A 21,075-nucleotide genomic window follows, 5' to 3' on the forward strand; every position below is an offset into this window, starting at 1 on the left:
TGTCTTAGATAAGAATTGCCCATCAAAAAGTTAACGTACTTATTAGTTATAGTGTACATATAATTAGTTTTAAATATGAAATTCCGTCATAACAAAGTTAGTATTTTATTTTATTTCTAGTCGCGATATTGTTTATCTTATGTAGTTACGACATTATCGTATTGGCTTATTACTGTAACGTATGTATTATGTACTTTTGTAAATAATTAAATAAATACTTTTTTGCTATTAAAATTAATCAAATTTATAGGATGTTTCAAAATATTTGTACATAATTGGGCTACAAGGCTTTATGTATTTTATGAAAAAATGAACTAAATTATTTAATATAACTCAAAGATTACCTAACCATTCACCAATACATGAAGATAAATTACGAGACCTTGACTAGAATATTTCTAAATATGCCAATCAACTGCCCACTCTTGAAGTTTAAGATACCAATCAATTATCGCATTAAACAACGTTTATTAAATGTTAAAGTAGTCTAAAGGGCATAAACATTAAATAAACCAATTTTCGAGTGAAGCTCAATTTTGTGCTCAGGTACTAAGGATGAATTTTATATAGTTACAGCAAACAACCGTCTATTTTTATGTAAATTATTTGATATTCGTTTAGAATATCTTTAAGTTACCAAATAAGGTAATACGCGAATTATACTAAAAGTTAGCAAAACTTTGAAAGGGCTTACAGTAAAATTTGAAAGGTAGGATCCTCGATGTATGTGTAGCCGCCATGTTCTGGCGACCGAACAGCGAGCACCGTGTGATGAAGGTATGGAGACTGGACTGCATTCACCAGTGCTCCTACCTGCTCACGGCTGCAGGCGCGAGGAAAACATAGGCCGAGGTGAATTGTGCGCCGCTATAGAAAATAAAACATCTTAAAAATATGTTAACTTTTCCTACCGTCTAACCCAACAATAATAATCTAGGAAATAAATCTCAAAAAGAAAAGAAAAGCCATTTACCATTAAAATATACTAATAATGTACTAATAATAGATTACACAAATAATAAAATCCTTTCAAATGATAATTCCTTTTAAAGCTTTACAATATAATAAAATTCGTTGTTTCGTCAACAAGAAAAATTAATAAAACATAAGTGTCGACATTATTTAACAAAAATCCCTTTTAAGATTTTCCATTATATGAAGTATTGTTTTATAATTTTCATCAACACAATGCTACTTAATTTATTCATGTACTTACAGTTTTAATAATGTCGTGTAGATCTGTGGTAACTTTCATTCGTACATTGTAGAACGCTGTATCGAAAGGAGGGCCTAGTCCTGACATAGACACGTCTTGGCGCCATTCGCTAAATATTTGCGAGCCTCCGCTGCCTGTGAAATATAAATTAGACGTTTTGTTATTGTAACTCACACATGTATATTAACTTATGTTTAAAAATATGATAAATAGAATTAAATTTACGTAACACTATTTTTAAGTTTTGCTATTTATTTCGCAACATCCCATGCAAGAGAATTCCAATATATTTCCGTTTTTTCTAATATCTATAATCTTGCTACATATACTTTTTTATATAAATAAATACTCGATTAAAAATATATATACTATAGTTTAAAAACTAGTTTGTAAAAGTATTAACCTTGTGCTTCATACCTACAAAATCTAAGTAACATAAACAATATAAGGTAAAGAATTTTCTCGAAAAAAAATTTAAGGCATACGGTTTCCTTCACGCTCTGAATAGTGAGTATCAGTGAGCTTGGCTCATATAAGAATTTATTATGTAAACAATCACAATAAATATAATGTTGTTTGTGTAATTATAAATGCCAGTAACCTATTTTATAACAAATAGTTTATTGTATCGACATGGATATAAGTGAGCCTGCATTTGAATGTTATGAGAATTGTTATTTCTTCTCTAAAAGCGTGCTTTCTCTGACGTTTATTGTCGATTTGAATTCGGAAGGCCTATAAATGATTTATTTTATTCCGAATGAAGGAAAAATAATGAAGAAGTAAAACATTATAAGAAATGATAAATTGTGAATTTATTGAGCATGTATCATCACTTTAAAGTAATATATTTCGTCCGATATGAATCATTCATCTTGTGAAGAAATAAAGTTTTGATTTAGAAATGAAAACAGAATTTGAGTCGCGCCCACTACCACAGTCCACAGGGGAATGTACGCGGAGATTATGAAATGTTACAGCACACTTCGTTATTTGTAATCTATTGCTTCACGCTCGTACACATTTAAATAATTTAGAAGGAAAACCTTTCTTCGTTTATTTTTTTATTGATTATAACTTATTAAAGATATCACATAACACCTTTGATTAAGATATAGGTGAAATGACTAGGTGGTACGTGAAACCAGCTACGTAAAATATCTTATTTTAATTTTAATTTCACGTCCTAGATTCGATTCCCGGAGAAGCAATAATTGTAACTTCGCTTAAAATTTATGAGCAGGAACAAAAAGGTCTGTTTTGTGATTTATTGGGATTGTATTATTATGAGTAAGTATTTTTTACTTAATAAAAATAAAAATTACATGGGTAGTTTTGATTGGTTTGTCTTTACATATTGACTTAAAATGAAAAACATATGGGAGGACACATAAGTCAGTGCACATGTTGTGTAAAATCTTTGAAAATTTACTCAAAACATTTAGTTATTCATAATAAATATCAAGAATCTAAAAATATTATTTTTAATTCTAATACCACTTCCCGCTGGCTTCTCTTAAGAAATACCTTTACATATTTTATAATAATAAGCACTGAATTAACCAAGTTGGTGACAATCACTCGTCGATTGAAGGTTAGCCTTTAATTATTTTAAGTGACATAATAAATTAATCTGTAGTTTTTAGTAATTAACCTTCTGCATTATTACAATATAGCTTTTCTATATTTTATATGGTCCCGCCCAGTTATCGACTTTTCAAAAAGTTAAAATATGTTATTTAAGCTCGCTATGTATATCTATATTCTTTGCAATTTAAAAAACGTCGCAAACAAACCGAAATTTGCTAAAACTCAAAAACGTATTACGTATTAGACATGTAAGGCTGATCTATCCATCTTATAAAGTAGAGTTCAACGAACAAGATGCCCATTAATATTGTAGGACCACTAGATTATAATTTATAGTTAAAATATATTAAAATAACTTGTTATAGGTTGGTAAGTCCGTTCTGTAAGTCTTGGACAAAGTCAGTCTATTCTCCGTATAAACACTACTAAAGGTATTCATTTACTTATTTCTTTCCTAATAATACAACCATGTTAAACCACCAACATTTCTCGTGTTATTTCAGTTACTACTAAGCTGCAGTATAACTGAGCCCATGATTTTAAAGTGAGTCTTTCAAATTTCGGTAAAAGTTTTTATAGATGGCCTATAGATCTGCGATATCCCACTGCGAGTGGATGCTTAACAGATTTCCGGGATCATGTAGTGGACATTTGCATGAAAGCATATGTAAGAATGGGATTTGTGCTTTGAAGGGCAACAACGTTCACTAATATTAAAGCAATCTCAAGTTTATACATCGCTCTGGTTAAAAGTATTTTAGAGTGTAACTCGTCTGTTTGCTCCGCATGAAGCTAAATACTGCCTTATGTTGGAGCGCATACAGAATAAATTAACACGATACCTCTATAACAGACTGTATGGTTTGTATCCCTACTATCTTTTAATGTACCCAATATTATTTGTCTTAGGGATGGAACAATAAATTGGAAACCAGACGGGACTTATAGTTGGCCTACTATGTGCTGAAAGTCTTGAGTACATAGTAGTTGCAACCCAAGTGTACTCCAAGAACTGGTTTTCTATGGACCTATGGGATATGTGCGACTAGGTTATTTGCGACACCAAGAGCCAGAACTAAGTCTGTTGCACAGATCCCCGTTATCAAAGACGTTGCGACTACTGAATGCTGTTTCCCACACTATCGACATATTTATGTATTCCCAGAATGAATTCACAGTAGCGCTACTGTGTATATTATGTGATTAATTGTACTTTATTTTTTTCGACATTATCGTATTAGCATAGTCTGTCAGGATAATGTATGTATTTCTATAATAAATAAATAAACTTACGATTATTGTGATGTGAAGCATGTTGTTCATTGAGGATCTGGCAAAGCTCGGCAGAACCGGTCCAATAGTTGTTGCCCCAGTAGAACATGGACGTGTAGCGGCCGCTTGCATCTTCCACTAAAAAAAAAATGAAAGTTACGTAATTTTTTCATGATCACATTGTAATGTGTCACTATTTAAATTATTATGCGCGCAAAATGTCTAAAATATTTATATGTAACGTTTGTACGAATGAAATAGGAGATTGTTATTAATATTTATTATGTATATAAACACACTAGCAGCTTAATAAGCTGATGCGCGCGTATTTGGAGATTTGGAGAAACTGTCCAACCTATTTTTAAAAGAGTTCAAAGAGGGTCCGGAAGCCTATTCCTCGGTTATTTACTCGGTTTGGAAGAAAGTTCTTTAGGGAATTTGTGTTATATTGAGTGGTCTTCAGTTTTAAAGAACTACCCCTCAAATGTGTATTTTCACTTAAAATAAAAAGCTTCTCAATTCGTTGTTACTTGCCGCGAGTTACTGAAACAAAATCCAACTTCAAGAGACGTGTCATCCGTTTTTGCCCCTTTTTATTATCAAAACGCTCGTTTGAGTATAGAATAGCTACGATATTTTAGCAAAGCGCGTATTGGTAAAACAAAAAAAAAACAGAAAGGAACAAGTTTGGTATATATGTAGGGATCAAGATGAAAAACGATTGTGTCTCGATTTTGGTTTTAAACAAAATATTTTAGTGTTGACGCAATATGCTAATATTGCTACATTTTGCTAAATTTTATACTCCAAAGATTACACATGAATTAATTTAGTGTTTTATGTGTAGCCAGTGTTGTATGTTTTCATTATCAGGTACATTATTATAAATCATTAAGAGTTTTCTTATAAACAATTGGCAATGGGAACTCTCAGTTGGGTGGTTGGCGATGTTTAGATGAGCTCGTCAAACTGTTAGACGTCTGCTCTCACTACACGTACCTACTTAATAATAATGATAAGAATACTTTAAGTACTTATTCGGAGTTGGGTATATTCGGTTGTGGGCTCAGAAATTTTAAAGAAAGCGTTGGTAAGTGCCTATCTCTTACCTAATCCGATGTTTGGTTGAAAAAAAATGTATTTGCTATTTTGTATTTTTAGTGTCATCTCTATATATATAATTCGTGTCATACTTCTCCGAAACGGTTTGACCGATGGTTATGAATTTTTTAATGCATATTGAGTAAGTCTGAGAATCGGCTATTATCTATCTTACAAACCCCTAAGTGATAAGGGGTGTGTGTCCACCCAAATATTGTTTAATATTATTTAGACCCCTCTATCATCAACCCCTATTTTTATTATAGTAGATAGGTTATTTTTATTTAACTAAAAAACATGGTTCCTGGAATGATGACAAAACAACGTTTGCCAGGTCAGCTATCATATAAAATTGTCATATATTTTAGAGAATATAGCTTGTAACACATACTGTAAATATAGCATTATGTTTGATATTGTTGATATGGTAAACTACAATCAATAAATAAAGAAAACAAAATAGCCTTTAAAAAGAGAAAACCTGTGTTCACTTGGCATAAGCCCATGTGGAACGTGCCGTGTTGGCCTGTGTGCCTGTTCTTATGAACCGATCTAAAGCAAAAAAGACAATAAATATACACTCCCTAAAATAATAATAAAAAGGGCTTGCTATGGAATTAATTTGCAATTGTTTCTCGACAAATGTTTTAACTGTAAATATTTTTGACCGAAAGAAGTAATATCACGAGATCTCTATATGCGATTTCCTTCCGCAGTTACAGGAAGCGATGAGCGGAGAAATCGCTTCCTACTGTCACGTTACATTACCGTTTTCCACTGACACTCAATACTGATGGCTTATGTTGACAATGGTGCAATTCTAGGTAATGCTCTATTTATGATCCGTTTACTAAAGAACAGTATTTACAAGATTCTTAACCTGCATATTAAATATAAAATTAAAACAAATTTTAAAAGTTTGGTCCCTGTGGCAGTGTACCTTTAATGCTGGCAGCATTTCCTCGCTGTGTTACTTATTCGATGAGCGAGGAAAACACCAGCTCTACGCTCACCGGTACTACCAGGCATCAATTAAATTTTTAATAAGCCTGAGAACTCTCTCATGGGGAAACAAAATCAAAGTTGGAGAAAAGACTGTTATATTTGAGCTGTTTAATATTTTCCGCCAGCGTTTGTGCTTGTCCGGCCTCGGTCCTAGGAGAGACAGTCCTAATATGGCCACACCAGTAGCATTACCACTGCCAAAGCACTTACGAAAGCCAGTCTCATCGTCCAAGGGATCAAAGACCACCCATCCGGCCGTTTGCCATCGTCTTTAGCGATGCCTGTGGGCTGGAAATGGCTGAAATATTGTCGGAGGCAACAACGGTTACGCACAACGGACCTAGTGAGAGTCTAAGTGCGGAATCTGAGTTCACCAAACTTAAACCTTTTTTGACGGAGGCAAGAGAGCGATCTCGTTGAGCGTGGCGTGGTGAGAAAAACGACCAAAACATATCATATTAGTTTTCTTTTATATAGCATAGTTACTTTACCAGCAATGTATCGTTATTGCATTTCGACTAAATTACGGAATTAAGTAAAATATAGTTTTATATACATACATATAATAGTATTTATTTTTTATTAAGGTAACTTTTATAATTAGTTAGTGTAAGCGTGATAAATGTATATATTATATATATCCTAAGTCGAAATCTATCTATTCAATAGTTATATTTCAATGACAATATTAATGTCATTGCTATTATAATTTATGAAGCTGTCATTGTTTCTACAATCTATCTATATATATATAAATGAATCCCTATTTCCCTTGGTCACGGCATCACGGTGAACGGCTGAACTGATTTCGCTAATTCTTTTTTTGTTGTGGTTGTTATTGTCAGGAGAAGGTTTTTATGAAATGAAATATAAAGAAAATTGCGCAGAAAGTTAGAAACTTTAAGAATACTTTTGTTACAAATGCAATTTTTTTTTTCATTTCATTCAAACTTTTTTAATGTAACGTTATGGCGTTTGACATAGCATTGCCAGAATGCTTGCAGCAAATATCGTCATAGAGGAGATAAGAGAAATGAATATCGTTAAAAATAAATGCTTTGATCGGAGTTCTTATATTGGTAATCAAATTCATAGTTAAGACGGGACAACGTCTGTCAGGTCCGCTAGTACTATTATGAAATTACTACAGACTATCAAATAGTCTATAATTAGTAGATCCATTAATTTTGGCAAATCAAATAAACCAAGTAACAATTTTGAACTAATTTGACTTTAATGTTATTAAAGTGTAATGACAATGGCAGCTGATACCAGCACCATTCCTTCGACATATTCAATTTGTAATTAATAACTAGGGCTTGCAAATAATTGGTTAAGTGATAGAAAAACCAAATGTTAATTATGATGTAGTAAATAATTGTAAATATAATAAAGTTTCAATGACGTATATACATTAAAATTAACAACACCGACCTCTTTAGAGGTTTCTTTTCCCGCGCAATTAATTAAAAACAGTCAAAACTATTTATCCCTGACATTTTACTGTTAGTTTATGATTATATATTTTAAGTACGACCCAGATTAAAGATCTGCGTAATACTTTCAAGCTAATGCCACATTGAATTTAATCCACAATGTTTTAATTTATTGGCAACTATAGACACAATTCATTTAACGGTTCCCATTATAACAGTATTAATTAATTCATAGGTCTGCAATAGTTAAAATCTTTTTTAAAACGTAATTATTTTCAAGGTAATTTTAGTTCATCTAAGTTTTGTCTCCCTTCAAAGCGACCTCGAACTCCGGTCAGTTCCGGTTTTCTCAATTTCGGAAAGAGGCCGAAGGTAAGGCCGAAAGTTCTTCGATATGGCGCATTTATTTAAAATTGAGACAATATTTTATAACTTGTTTTAATGTAAATTCACTTCCGTTTAATTTAAATGGAGCTTGTGAGGCGTTCGTACAATACAAATTGTTAAAGACGTGTATTTTCAAGCACGAAAATTTGTATTGTATTTTACATACTAAAAGCTGCAATACTATAGCATATACTATAATACTATAGTACAAGAAAGCAATAAAAAAACGGTTAAAATAATGTAACATTTTGATTAAATATAGATGATTGTTTTATGATAATCAATAGATTTTAAAATATCATACCAATTGAATTTACTCCGTCCCGAATAGCTATAATCTGAAAACATTAAAAAAATCTCGAAAAAAACGGAAAAAAACACAGATGTTCATGAGTTTCGTCACTCAAATATTTAATTTTCATCACGTCGATACGAAAGCCTCTCTGTTCAAATTAAAGAACGTATTTCAAAATTTCGAATCAACTTTGATGAAATTTTTGTATTTTGTATTCATTGTAAAATCATAAATTAAGTGCATCTGATCTGTAAACACAACATTCATTGACTGTTAGGCAGTAAGAAGTTCCCTGGGTCAGCAAGTATGTTATAAATAAAAACTTTGTAAATGTTCTATAATACTATATATATGATGATAATATTTTCCGTCTCAAATTATATTAACTAACGGCAAGGCGCGGTGAATTAATGTTACGGAGCGATGTCATCAATTTTTATAATAACATGTTCGTAATTCCGGCAAAATTCCATTATATATTCTACCATAAAAAATTTATTATTGTTGTGAACAAGAATTCACATTTATAATATACCTCATAACAAACCTGTTCTAGCAGTAAAGTAATCTATTAGTAAGAAGTGTAAACTAAACTGTGACCTTATTTTTTGCCTACCAAATAGACATTATTTTTTATAACTACGTATTTATATTTTTGTTCTAGTCGTATTAATGCAACATATTAGTACATTTTTTTTTTTTTTTTTTATGGAATCTCGCTGTTGGCCTTAAGGGCCTTTACAGCTCAGCTCGGGCTGTTTTGGCGAGCGTAGCTCGGCCAGAATGGCGTTTTATCCCGCGGCTAGCGCAAGGGCGTCTCCTGTGAGACTCGAACCTCGGCTTGGGCCGTCGCGGGGCGGTCAATCGCCTGAAGGGCAGGACGGAAGCTCACTGTAGTGAGCGAAGTGCGAAGTGCCTTCCCCGGTGAAGGCGGTTTTTTACCCTAATCTGAGATTGGCTATTTTTATTATTGGCCGCGCGGGCGGCATTTAATTTATTGTTTGCTACAGTAATTGGATCGTCCGGATCCGTTAGTATGTGTCGGGGCCTCCTACGAGCCTTTTTTGTCGGGAAGGGGTAATAGTTGATGCTATTACGCACCAGCGGATTGGGATGGTGTTTAGCCTTGTCAAAGTGGCGTGTGGACGCCAACTTCATCCATTGGGCTATGGTAGGGAGCTCCAGGTCGTGGTGGAGATCGACGTTTCTCACATAGAAGGGCGCACCGGTCGCGATTCTCATGAATCGCGACTGAAGCACCTGTAGCCGGTGTATATAGGAGGGGGCACAATGCGCAAAGACTACGCTAGCGTATGTCATGCACGGTCGGATGCAGGCCTTGTACAGGGTGACCTTGTGTCTGAGAGACATTTGACTCCTTTTATTTAGGAGGAAATGAAGGCGAGAGAGGACAAAATGGGCCTTCTTGCGAACGGCGGCTATGTGCTTTCGGAAGGACATGCCGCTATCGAGCGTGACTCCTAGATATTTAACGGACTTTTGCCATGGAATGGCTTGCCCGTATAGGGTTACCTCTGTCTTGAGGTGAAATTTATCCCTAGCGATAGCACCGGGGTTGCCCCTGGCAAAGAGAACTGCTACGCTTTTCTCGGGATTTATTTGGAAGCCCCATTTCCGAAACCATTCGCCTAACGACGTGGTAGCGGTCTGGAGTCTGTCCACAATGACACCTCTATCTTTATGGGAGGTATAGAGAGCGGTGTCATCGGCATAGAGGGCTAGCTCCACATTGGGAGCCCTAGGGATGTCGCCGGTATACAGCGTGAACAGAAGGGGCGAGAGGACCGAGCCCTGAGGGACTCCGGCCATGATGGGGCGAGGAGACGATAACGTTCCTTCTACGCGATAGCGCATTGAGCGGTCGGACAAGAAGTCGTGTACGATACGCACGAGTCTTAGTGGCACATTAAGGTGGTAGAGCTTGTAAACCAAGCCGTTGTGCCAGACCTTGTCGAAAGCTTTCGCTATGTCGAAGAAGAGCGCACCCGTGGCTCTCGGTTTCAGGGAGCTATTCATCCCGGAGAGGATGTGCTCCGTGATTCGATGGACTTGATGAACGCACGAGTGGGCCGGCCTGAAGCCAAACTGCTCATCGGGAATGAGCCCCTTATCTAGGGCAAAGTCTAGGAGGCGCTTTTTAAGTACCTTCTCGTAAAGCTTGCTAAGCGTATTGAGAAGGCTGATAGGGCGGTAACTGGTGGGGTTGTTACGGGGTTTGCCTGGTTTGTGAATACCAATGACAATGGCCTCTTTCCACTGCGCCGGAAAGGTGCAGTTTTCAAGGAGGCAATTGAAAATGGACACTAGTAGGCATATCAGATGGGGCGGGAGGCACCGGAGGACCTTGTTCGAGATGGCGTCGAGACCTGGAGATTTACGAGGCAGTGAACTCTTTATTAGAGTTTTGACCTCGGCGATCGACGTAGGAGGGAGCGGCTCGGGAGGGAGGGGCAGTGCTACGATGCGTTCGACCTCGCGGTTCACGTGTTCGACGTGCGCCGGGTCGCTATGATCGAGATACGGGGTGCACTGCTCCACTAGGTTGACGGCTAAGCACTCGGCTTTTTCGTCGTCGTCGAATGCGTCAGGCAGATTTGGACGCTTGAGAGGGGGCATGGACGCCACCGTGTCGGTTTTAAGGGAACGCGCGAGAGACCAATAGGCCGTGTGCGAAGGTGACAATTCGCTGGTAAGACGGTCCCAGCGTTCGTTTCTAATTTCCCGCATGCGCTCTTTGACTCGGCGCTGCGAGGCAGGGAGTGCTCTGCGGTTTTCGTCGGTCGGTGCTCTGGCGAAGGCGCGAGTCGCCGCGTTCTTCTCGGTCAATAGACGCCTCGCGTCCGGGGGAAGCTCCCAGCGTTGAGCGAACTCATCTGGGACCTTCCGGGACGTCTCGGCGACCTTGGTCTGAATGTGATTAGTGACCGAGGAGATCGCGTCTAACGCGTGAGCGGACGAGACTAAATTGTCGGGGACATTTGGGAGGACAGAGGTGTCGGCGGGCTTGAGGGCCTCGTCTAACTTCTGCCAGTCGACAATGGACTTGAACCTCTTCTCTCGAGTGTTAGGAGGGCCGAATTCAAAGTGAACCGGGAAGTGGTCCGAGTCTAACTCGTGTAACGTCTCTACGCTTCGCGGCTGTAGTGCCACGTTACGTAAAACCGCTACGTCTATGACGTCCGTTGAGAGAAGGCCGTTGCCTGTTATGCCACGGCGAGTCGGTTGTATGGGGGCAATGACGTTAAAATTGAGCACGTCTATGAGCCTATTGAGGGCTAACCCATTAGGGTTTTGTTTTGAACTATTCCAGTCCCCGTGTTTGCTATTGAGATCCCCGACTAATAAGACCGAGGGGCCCATCGCAAACAGGGTTCTGAGATCGCTCTCTAGTATGTCCTTGGCGGGAGGGAGGTACACCGACGCGATAATAATCGGCTGATGGCCGGTCATGGCTACGCGCAACACAGAGCACTCTATGTTGGTAAGGGAGGGCGGGTCTAACGGCGAGCAGTGAAGCGCTCGTCTATAATAAATGAGCGTACCGCCTTTCGCCGTAGGTCGGTCGTTTCGCACTATGTTGTAATTTGCGAATCTGGGAGCGCGTACGCTGGGCTTGAGGAAAGATTCCTGTACTAGGAAAATATCTATTTGGTGGCGAACGAGGAAATCTCGAACCAAATCTGCCTGCGGCTTGAATCCGTTTGCATTGAAAGTCACCACGGACAGTGATCGAGCCTTGATCCTAGACGTGGTCGTAGCTATTGCGGTGTGGTGGAGTCTGCAAATTGTCGCACGGACTTAAGGAGCTGGACGTGCTCGATTACAAGTTGCTTCTTGTCTTCCGCGTTGTTGGCGGATTTGAAAGCCTCGGAGAAGAGAGATACTAAACGCGAGATTTAAGGCGTCGCGGACCTTTTCTGATTCCGCGGCGGCCTCCGCCGTGTGGCTGAGGGCTTTAGCCGGAGGGCTCACCTTGCGTGTGGGTCTCTCCGTTATGACGGGGGTCGGCGCCGGCGCCTGGGAAGGCTTTACGGCTGCCGATTTTGTTGGCAGAGGCGGGAAGGCCTCTGACGTGAGCTGGGGAGGGCCCTCCGTAACGGGGGGCTTGGTCCAGGCACTATTCCTAGGAGGTGGGGCCGGCGCGTACGTGGGCTTTGCTCCCGCGCCGCGACGGACCGCATCGCGCCCCGCCGTGCGCCCAGACGCCGGCTTATGCGCCTTGGGGGCACGAGGGCACCCGCGATAATTCGCTGGGTGGCCCTGTTGCCCGCAAAGCACGCACGCCGGCGGCTCAGCGCACGGAAGCGTTCTTTTGCAGTCCGCCGTGCCGTGGTCGCCTAGGCACTTTACGCACCGTGCCCTAGCGAAACAGTTACGGGCCGCATGCCCGTAGAGTTGACAGCGGTGACACTGTCGTGTGAAGGAGTGTTTGAGGGGGGTTTCAACCCTCAGCCCCGAGAGCTTGCAACACTCTCTCAGGCTAAATATCTTTTTCCCACTCGGGGTGGGATCGAGGACAACGAGTACCATGTCGTACTCTTCTTTGGTTGTTCTCTTGAGCATGCGGAATACATCCCTTACGGGGTATCCCTGCTCAGTGAGGTCCGATTGGACTATCCCGGAGTCTATCTCCTTTGGGATGCCCTTAATGACTACCCTTAGGACGCGCTCCTCGGGTAGGGGGAAGGTGTGGCCACCGATACCTTCAGAGCGAAGGTATGAAGTTAGAAAGCGGTGGTGATCAGATGAAAAGACCTGAACGCAAAGGTTATCCCTTAGCGTTCGGGCCTTGTAATTTATCGACTTTGTGTCGAGAATTTTTGATAGGGCCGGCCAGGCGCCCTTGTCCCTAACGTATACGGGCGGGGGGGTTTTAATGCGGTCCGCGGGGGCGGGGGGCGCAGGTTTTCCCGATAAGAGGGAACTAAGATCCCTCTTCGGAGGGTTGGCGGCTTGAGGGTGGGCCTTTTGGCGGGGGGACCGCCGTTGGCCGAACGCTTTTTCTTCCGGCCGACGGTTTGAAAGCCGTCGCTCTCGGAAGATGAATTTTGTGCGGCTTCGTCGGCCGCTAACGCCGGAGTGGATTGGGTCGACATGACCGATGACGGGCGTGAATTTAAACCCGTCTCCTCATCGCTGGCGCTTCCCACTTCAGGGAGTGGTGAGCGCGAGCGCGAGCGAGGGCGGGTAACGAGTTTCGATGCCTTCGCGGAGGCATTTTTCTTCGCCTTACGCGGCGACGGCGATGGGGAACGCGGCGAATCCGCGGTTTCGGACTCTTGGAAAGCCCGTAGAGCGTCTGGATAACGCTGTTGAAAAAAGAGCAGCATTTTGCTCATGTCAGGGGGTGGATCCCCGGACGCCATTCTGATGGCGGGAAGCCAACAGTTTGACGGCGGGTGTGTACCTAGTTGCCTATTAGTACATAGACTCTATCACACTTATTATATAGGAGCTCTTTAATGTTTCGTTAATTACAGACAGTTCACCAATATGACTAATACGACCACTAATTTTATTAACTTTTATATATACAATCAGATAACATTAATAAACCTAAAAAAACTAGTATCTAAATAAACGATTAATGCTAATATGCGTTTTGCTTTTAATTATTTATATTGTACGAAATTTGACCTTACTCATTATCCTTGGCTATACTCTATGGGCATATATGTTTTAGTTTACTTATTTTATACGTGTTGCTCAATGACCGATTTTCAAATGTTTGACCAACATACTCAATATGCATAACATATTGTGAGTTGAGCAAATAAAGCCTTTTTTGTGACATTTTAAAGCGCAATGGTAATAACAACGGTGCTTCAATCCGAGGGAGTGATCTTACGATTTGACACACTACATAGAATATGACTTTAAAAATATAAAATATTTATAGTTTGACGTTTGCATACTAGTTAGACATGGCTGATTGATTGATGATACTCTTAATTCGTCTATCATGATATGTTATGTTATGGCATTTATTTAAAGTTTAAGTAAAAGTCTTAAAAAGTTAGCGGAATTAATATATCAATGTAATCTGTGCACAACTGTGATTAAATTAAGATGACATCAAAATATTGTTGTTACTGGCCATAATACACGCATTAGGAAACAAAATATAATCTATGGTCAAATAAATGATTTAAAATAATGTAATGTAACATTTTCTTAACGAGGTTTCTTATACACATTTAATTTATAGAAAGGTCTTCTGTAATTAAAATACTTATACTTTCATTCTTTACTTACTTATCTTTCCAATTGGAAAATTAAAATTATTCTTTTATATATTTTAAGTAACTTTTACTTACACTTTCTTCACAAGTTTTTACGTAAGAAGTTTTTAATTAGTTTTGTAGACACAAACATTAAAAATGATTATAGCTAGAACCAATGTACCATAAAGAACGCAATCATATAATTGTTTAAATTAGTATTGCAGATTATTGCTATTCCGGCTAGGTACAGTTAGCAAACCTAATGTCATTGTAATGATGTTACAAAACCACTGCTAGATACGTGCCGGAGTTACTGGGTTAATGTCTTTTAGGTAGCTAGATCAACTAGATAGCCATAGAATATAATAAATGACTAATACTCGTATGTATTCATGTCATATTTTATTACACCATATTATTCTTTACGTATTTTAACAGAAATTACACAGACAGTATTACAATTAATTATTATCTCCCTTGTTTTACAAGCATTATACACCTAATACTGATCTTACCAGAATGGCATAAGCTCACGCTTTCTCTCGTGATAATTTTCACACAAATTTGTTTAGCGTTAGTGGGTCACGCCTGTCGAAAAGTGATTTTGTGTCAATCCCTAGTCCAAAATAATAATTTGAAGATGAATCTCATCAATTAAACCTCGTTGGTACTTTAAACAAATATATTTATTTATTTACACTTCGTTACCATTATATACAAAATTATACATATAAAAAACAAAAAAAGCAGTTTACATAAGTCATTAGGCAACATGCGGAAACTTAAAGATTTAGACAAATGCAAACTAATACGCTCCTATATATTGAGTGTCCGTCCGATTTCCTCCGTGGATCCTGGTCTAGTCTTAATTATTATACCAATTTAATTATACAATTTTTTTATTTGAATAGAAATAACAACATAATGCGTTGTATCGCAAAACCAATATTGGACTTTACGTACCTTTAAATAAATATTATGAACAAGTTTCCTAGTAAACAGTTTAACTAATTACTAGATAAAGATACTATTATAATTTCAAAATATCATTGAATATTTTTAGCTTATAAATAAAAAAAATGTTTATATTCCATTAGTCTTATGACAAAATCATTTAGTAAGATAATTAAATCTATTACGATCATTGAGGTAATTATAGGCTATGAAAGAAGGTATGAGGTTAATGTAGGGCTTGTACGTTAAAGTTATAGCTTTCAAATTATTGACTCATAAGTAATAAGTCATTGACTATATAAGATACGTACAAAGCGAATTGTTACCTTTCAGTTTCATTTCATTTCACTGGTGATACAGATTCGAAAAAAAGTAAGCTGATTTCATTTTACTCTGTATTCTGTGCAGGTTTATGTATAAAGATTATATCAATGCACAGTTTTCACTGGCCATAAAAAAGACACGTGTAATGTGTTGAGCCATATTGAGATGTTTGTTCTAACGGATGGTATAAGACAAAAGAAAATCGCGGTAAGGTCTCCTCACTGAGACTTGGTCTAGGAATATCTAGACATTAACTTCATTTATAGCTACTACTACTATTTGCTATAAATGAAATGAAACTATTCATTGTCTGTAAAAGTTATTAACATAAACTTATCTCAATAGGTTAAAACTCTTCGATCTAAGCAACTTGGATGTCCCGTGATGAGGAATAATGTTTAATTCGATTTGTGAATTGTCTCTTTCGAGCTTTTAACATTAGAAATTAAGTTTATTAAAAGATGATTAATCGATTGATAAATGATTTACAGATTTCAACTGGAATCTTAAAAGCTAGGTCAAAACAGATATCCGTTGAACTTGACCCGAGAGCACACGCGCACGCGGCTCTCTTGCGTCGTGTCGTAACACCCTACACTTTCACTGACCAACTACAACTTAGCACCATAACGCAATCAGCTGTTTAGCACACTCCACAATTTTTATAAAATTTCTGTAAAGACATTATAACCAATAATTATACTTTTAAACGGATGAGGAAGAAAGGTATGTGTGTAAAACCTATTTATTGCCAACAGATTTAAGTTTATTTTTAAGATAAAATAACAACTAATTTTCATAAAAATAAACCTTTTAAATGTTAACTAAATTATCTCAACATAAAAACAAAGAGATTATTAACATATAGAATATATATATATATATATTATAGATAGACTAAAAAATAGATAAAGAGTTAAAGATAGTTTAAACTTATTGAACAATCTAGGCTTTGACATGTTTCTCGAGTGTCGAGCTTTCCGACCTGACAAAGAATGCTTTAGATTGCAAAATGTTACTTGGCAGTAATAATACTGGTTTATATGCAACCATATTGACTGATTTACAGTCAATGAAGTGTAAATAATAATTTTAAATAAGCTCTACTATACAAAAACGAGTTGATTCGGAATCAAAGGTCAGTTTTGCTCAACCCATAACAATATAGCACGTATATGGGTTTCATGCGCATGTCAATTTATTTTATTGGCAATAATTACACGACGATGTAAGCCTCGTTACGTATGAGTATGTATGTATGAGCTATGGCCTCAGATTTCTGTATCCATTTCGAGATAAAAAAAAATGTATTGATAAGCAAGTAGGTGATCAGCGTTCTGTGCCAGACACACGCAGTTGGTTTTAAGGCGGTTCCTAACAATGCCTCCCTTGACCGTGCGAGCGAGTGCTAAATTCTCTTGTAGAAGGAAAAGCCCATTGGTGCACAGCCGTGATACGAACGCATGACCTTCAGGTTGAGAGGCACATGCTACAAGGACACTGTTTAATTAATTGTATTTTTTATAATAAATATAAAATTAAGTTGGTTGAACCCAGCATTACTGGAAAACTATTACCAAATTTACTTTCTCCGTACAAACTTAATTGAGAATCAAAAACTAAGTTTATTCAAAAGCAAAACATAAACATAAGTCGAAGTAATAAAACTACATTTGATATAATATACTTCTATAGTCTATGAGTCTTTTCATACAAGGTGAAAACGAGGTCTTTGTCTTGTACAACTATTGCGTAATTGCATAATATCCCTTGTTGCAATAACTGTAAGTTTATATTGGTTTAACAATGTATTTTACTTTATTAACATCAATTTAGACGCACGCTTTCTATATTATTTTAATGCTTGGTGTTTTAGAAAAGTAATTCAATTTTATGAAGAAATCTAAGAAAATTGTTTATTTTTTACGTAAAAAACCGTTATTTGTATGTAGGTTGGACTTTGAACACTGAGATTGTTCCATAGAGCTTACAGAACAATTTATACAGAGTAATCTGAATCTTTCAGAGTCAAAACTTTAGCGATGGGTATGACTTTCGTATGTTAAATCTAATTCATTTTAAAATCCTACTTACATTGAGTTAGAGCATTGCTTACGCATAATCATATAATCGCAGGATTAGAAGTTACTTTCAAGTATCTACTTAAGCAAGAGTTCATGCGCTTATTTTTGGGCCGGTAAATTTGGGAACCGATTTTTTTTGGCTAATTTACATAGAAATCAAAAAGATTTCACGGTTTTTGCATTACGGTTTTCGGTCGTTTTACAGATAGTCTGAAACGAATGTTGCCGATGACTTTCCCTTCAACTTGTCTTAGGTGGGTAAGTCTATATAATACAGTCGTAGACCCAAAAATCAACGGCGGTATAGCACAAAGGCTGATCGCCAAAAAAGATCAAAGAAACAATTATATAACAATAAATACTGTGGCTTCGGCCCGACGGCTTTATTTTATTTTTTTATATAAAAAATCAATTAAATCTATGTAGTTGTATGAAAATATGTGAAGGTAGAATTTATACTAAGAAACTACAATAATGTATTAATAAACCTAAAATTGCACGCATAAAGCCAAAAGATCAATGATTCAATTAACATACAACGTATTATTATTATTATTATTAATTAACCTGTCTATATTTCCTATCCCAGCATTACTTTCCAGTAAGTTCAGTCCATTATTTTTCAAGTGTACGACTTTTTTCCCACACTCTAGATATATATAACGCCTTTTATAAAGCATTATCTATATCAATATAAATATCTAATTAATTCTTAAGTCAAATCAAAATTTACGAGCATGGGCACCGATTTTTATTAAAAAAAAACCATATCAAAGACCCTGGGAGAGAGACACGTAACAACCCACATTCCAGTTAAATCCTTTGAGAATTAAAAAACATCAGAAAAAGTCGAACAGAAAATGAGATACTGCCGGACGGAATTTAACATAACATAACATAAGACACTATTAATTTGATACCGATTCGTTTTATTTCGATATTTTAAGAAAGGAAAGAATATTCCTTAAAGCAGCTTTTCGCATTCGATTACAAAATTAAAAAGAAATTAAGTCTTTTAGACAATATAGACGCACAACATTTAACACATAAAAGGAAAGATTGCGTGCTTATAATAGTTATAAGTTAATGATTTTCGTTCTTATGATACATATTAACGGATTTTAATTTCCTCTAACTGATTGGACCCATCCTATTGATCCATCTCTATTGTCTATTTATTATAAAAGAAAGGTGTAACCGAAGTCACTGCTTGTGATTCCTGATTAATTTGTTTTGGGCTCATATGCAAAAAAAGATGATCACCAACTTTAACAAAAGCGTCCTTAATAAACGATCAATGAAAAAAATTCTTGTTACACAACTTTAAAAGTTTTCGATGTTAATTTTTATATTATGGTGTTTTTAAATTCAAACGTTCTGTTGCAACGGTCTTTGAGTGTGTGATCGTTGATTTAGTTGCGTGATTAATGGCTGCCTTTATGATACCCATAGCATTGCAACAATCTACATATCATCATTAGGAAATTGACTAGTGTTTTCATATTATTTTATTACGAAAATGCGTTTTCCGTTTTATTAACTATTACGCCGTACTTTTGAAGTGCGTTTTAGTTCACGTTATAAGAGTGTTTTGAATATTTAGCAGGTATTTGACTAGGAATGACTTAGGCTTTTTTCTACAATAAGAAGTAAAAATATCGTTCCAAAATTGAAAAAATGGAAAGGATATTCAAGGAATTATTTTAGTATTGTAATTACTAATCTAACTTCAAAGTTAGATTAAATCAATCAACATTTTGTTAGATTCGATTTACAGAATCTTACAAATATTAAAATCGAGACAAGTCAAGTCCTTTAGATCCATTAGATTATTGATTTTTATTAGATAATTTGATTTTCAAAGAGCTCAGTAAAATAAATACTTGTATATCATCAGACTTCAATAAAAACTCAGATATTTTTGGATATTTACTAGAAGTGAAAAATAACTAGCCGCAAAACCTAGCGTGACATCGTGGTATTAAGTTTTAATTATGTAATTCATAAGTGCATTAACAATAGGAAATTTTGTCTTATAAGTTTCTCACGATTATTTGTGGGGTTAAGGCTAGTCGATAAGATTTACTTAAAAACTATGTATTCACCAAATCTTAGCAACATTTTTGTTCATGAATTATTTTAATATATTCTATGGAATTTGTTTATACAGAAATTATTATTTAGGTATCTATAAAGACGAATACATTGTATTTTTTCTTTTTTGTATATAATAACAAAATCAGTATACGGATATGATTGTTTGTATATTTTTATATCTGATAGTGATATACTACAAGTAAAAGTACCAGACTGCTAATAAAGTCTAAAAAGGAAAGTGAAATGTGAATATGGCGGTCGTGGGCTCAGCACGGCAGGTTTTACGGCATCCTGATTTGATCTTGCAACTTGCACTTAGACCATTGTAACCTTAAGAAATTTAATATTTAAAGATGGTAAATGATACACACAACATATATAATTATACATAACAAGTATAAATATGTATATGTCGCAGTAAAGTAATTAAATCAGAGAGTTAATTAAATCTCTAGACAGTTAATTAAATGTCGATATTCAATCAAGTCGCTAGTATTTTGATTTAAATAAAGCAGTGTCGAAAACGTTTAACTATCTGTCTGACCGAAAGCCAGCGTGTTGATTAACAATGTTAAACAAGACTTCGCCATGGATGATTTCAATTGTTATTGTTATTTCAGTGTGATCGTGAAGAACTGAGAGCTTGGAAATGCCGTTTTAGTTTAGTTAAGTATTTTATGATAACGATGAAAAATAGATTAAGTCTCGATTGGGTTTGGGACTAATTCTACGTATGGATTTTTGATTTATAAGCCTCTTCTTCTTTATAATCAACAAGTTTACATTGTAAGCTGTATCTGAATCGCCCTTGGAAACCACTTAAATACTGGTAGAAATAATACATCAGCATAAATATAATAAATAGAATTTAAAAGCGGTAACAGTAACTTTAATACTCATATGGTCCTATTGCATTCTAACAGGTATCTGGTGTCTTATAAAGATACATTATAAAACATGCAACAACCATTGGTAGTAACTTCTGTGTCAAATATTTGTATGAAAACCTTAGTTTAATAATTATAGAAACGCTGTCAGATCTGACATACAAATTGTTGCAGTGCTATTT

The 21,075-nt window shown here is 36.5% G+C and overlaps 1 protein-coding gene across 1 annotated transcript in view; it reads right to left on the reverse strand.

Moving 5' to 3' along the window:
- LOC123715261 (nose resistant to fluoxetine protein 6-like) overlaps window positions 1–21,075 on the reverse strand; it is a 33,113-nt gene that overhangs the window by 6,048 nt on the left and 5,990 nt on the right. Inside the window, exons 2-4 of the mRNA XM_045670214.1 lie at window positions 4,100–4,216; window positions 1,217–1,350; window positions 695–867 (exon numbers count right to left, since the gene is read on the reverse strand). Coding sequence (XP_045526170.1) covers window positions 695–867; window positions 1,217–1,350; window positions 4,100–4,216 — 424 coding nt within the window. The remainder of the gene's footprint in view (window positions 1–694; window positions 868–1,216; window positions 1,351–4,099; window positions 4,217–21,075) is intronic.

This window comes from Pieris brassicae, chromosome 1 (assembly GCF_905147105.1).
Source record: "Pieris brassicae chromosome 1, ilPieBrab1.1, whole genome shotgun sequence".
NCBI classification, from domain to species: Eukaryota; Metazoa; Arthropoda; class Insecta; order Lepidoptera; family Pieridae; genus Pieris; species Pieris brassicae.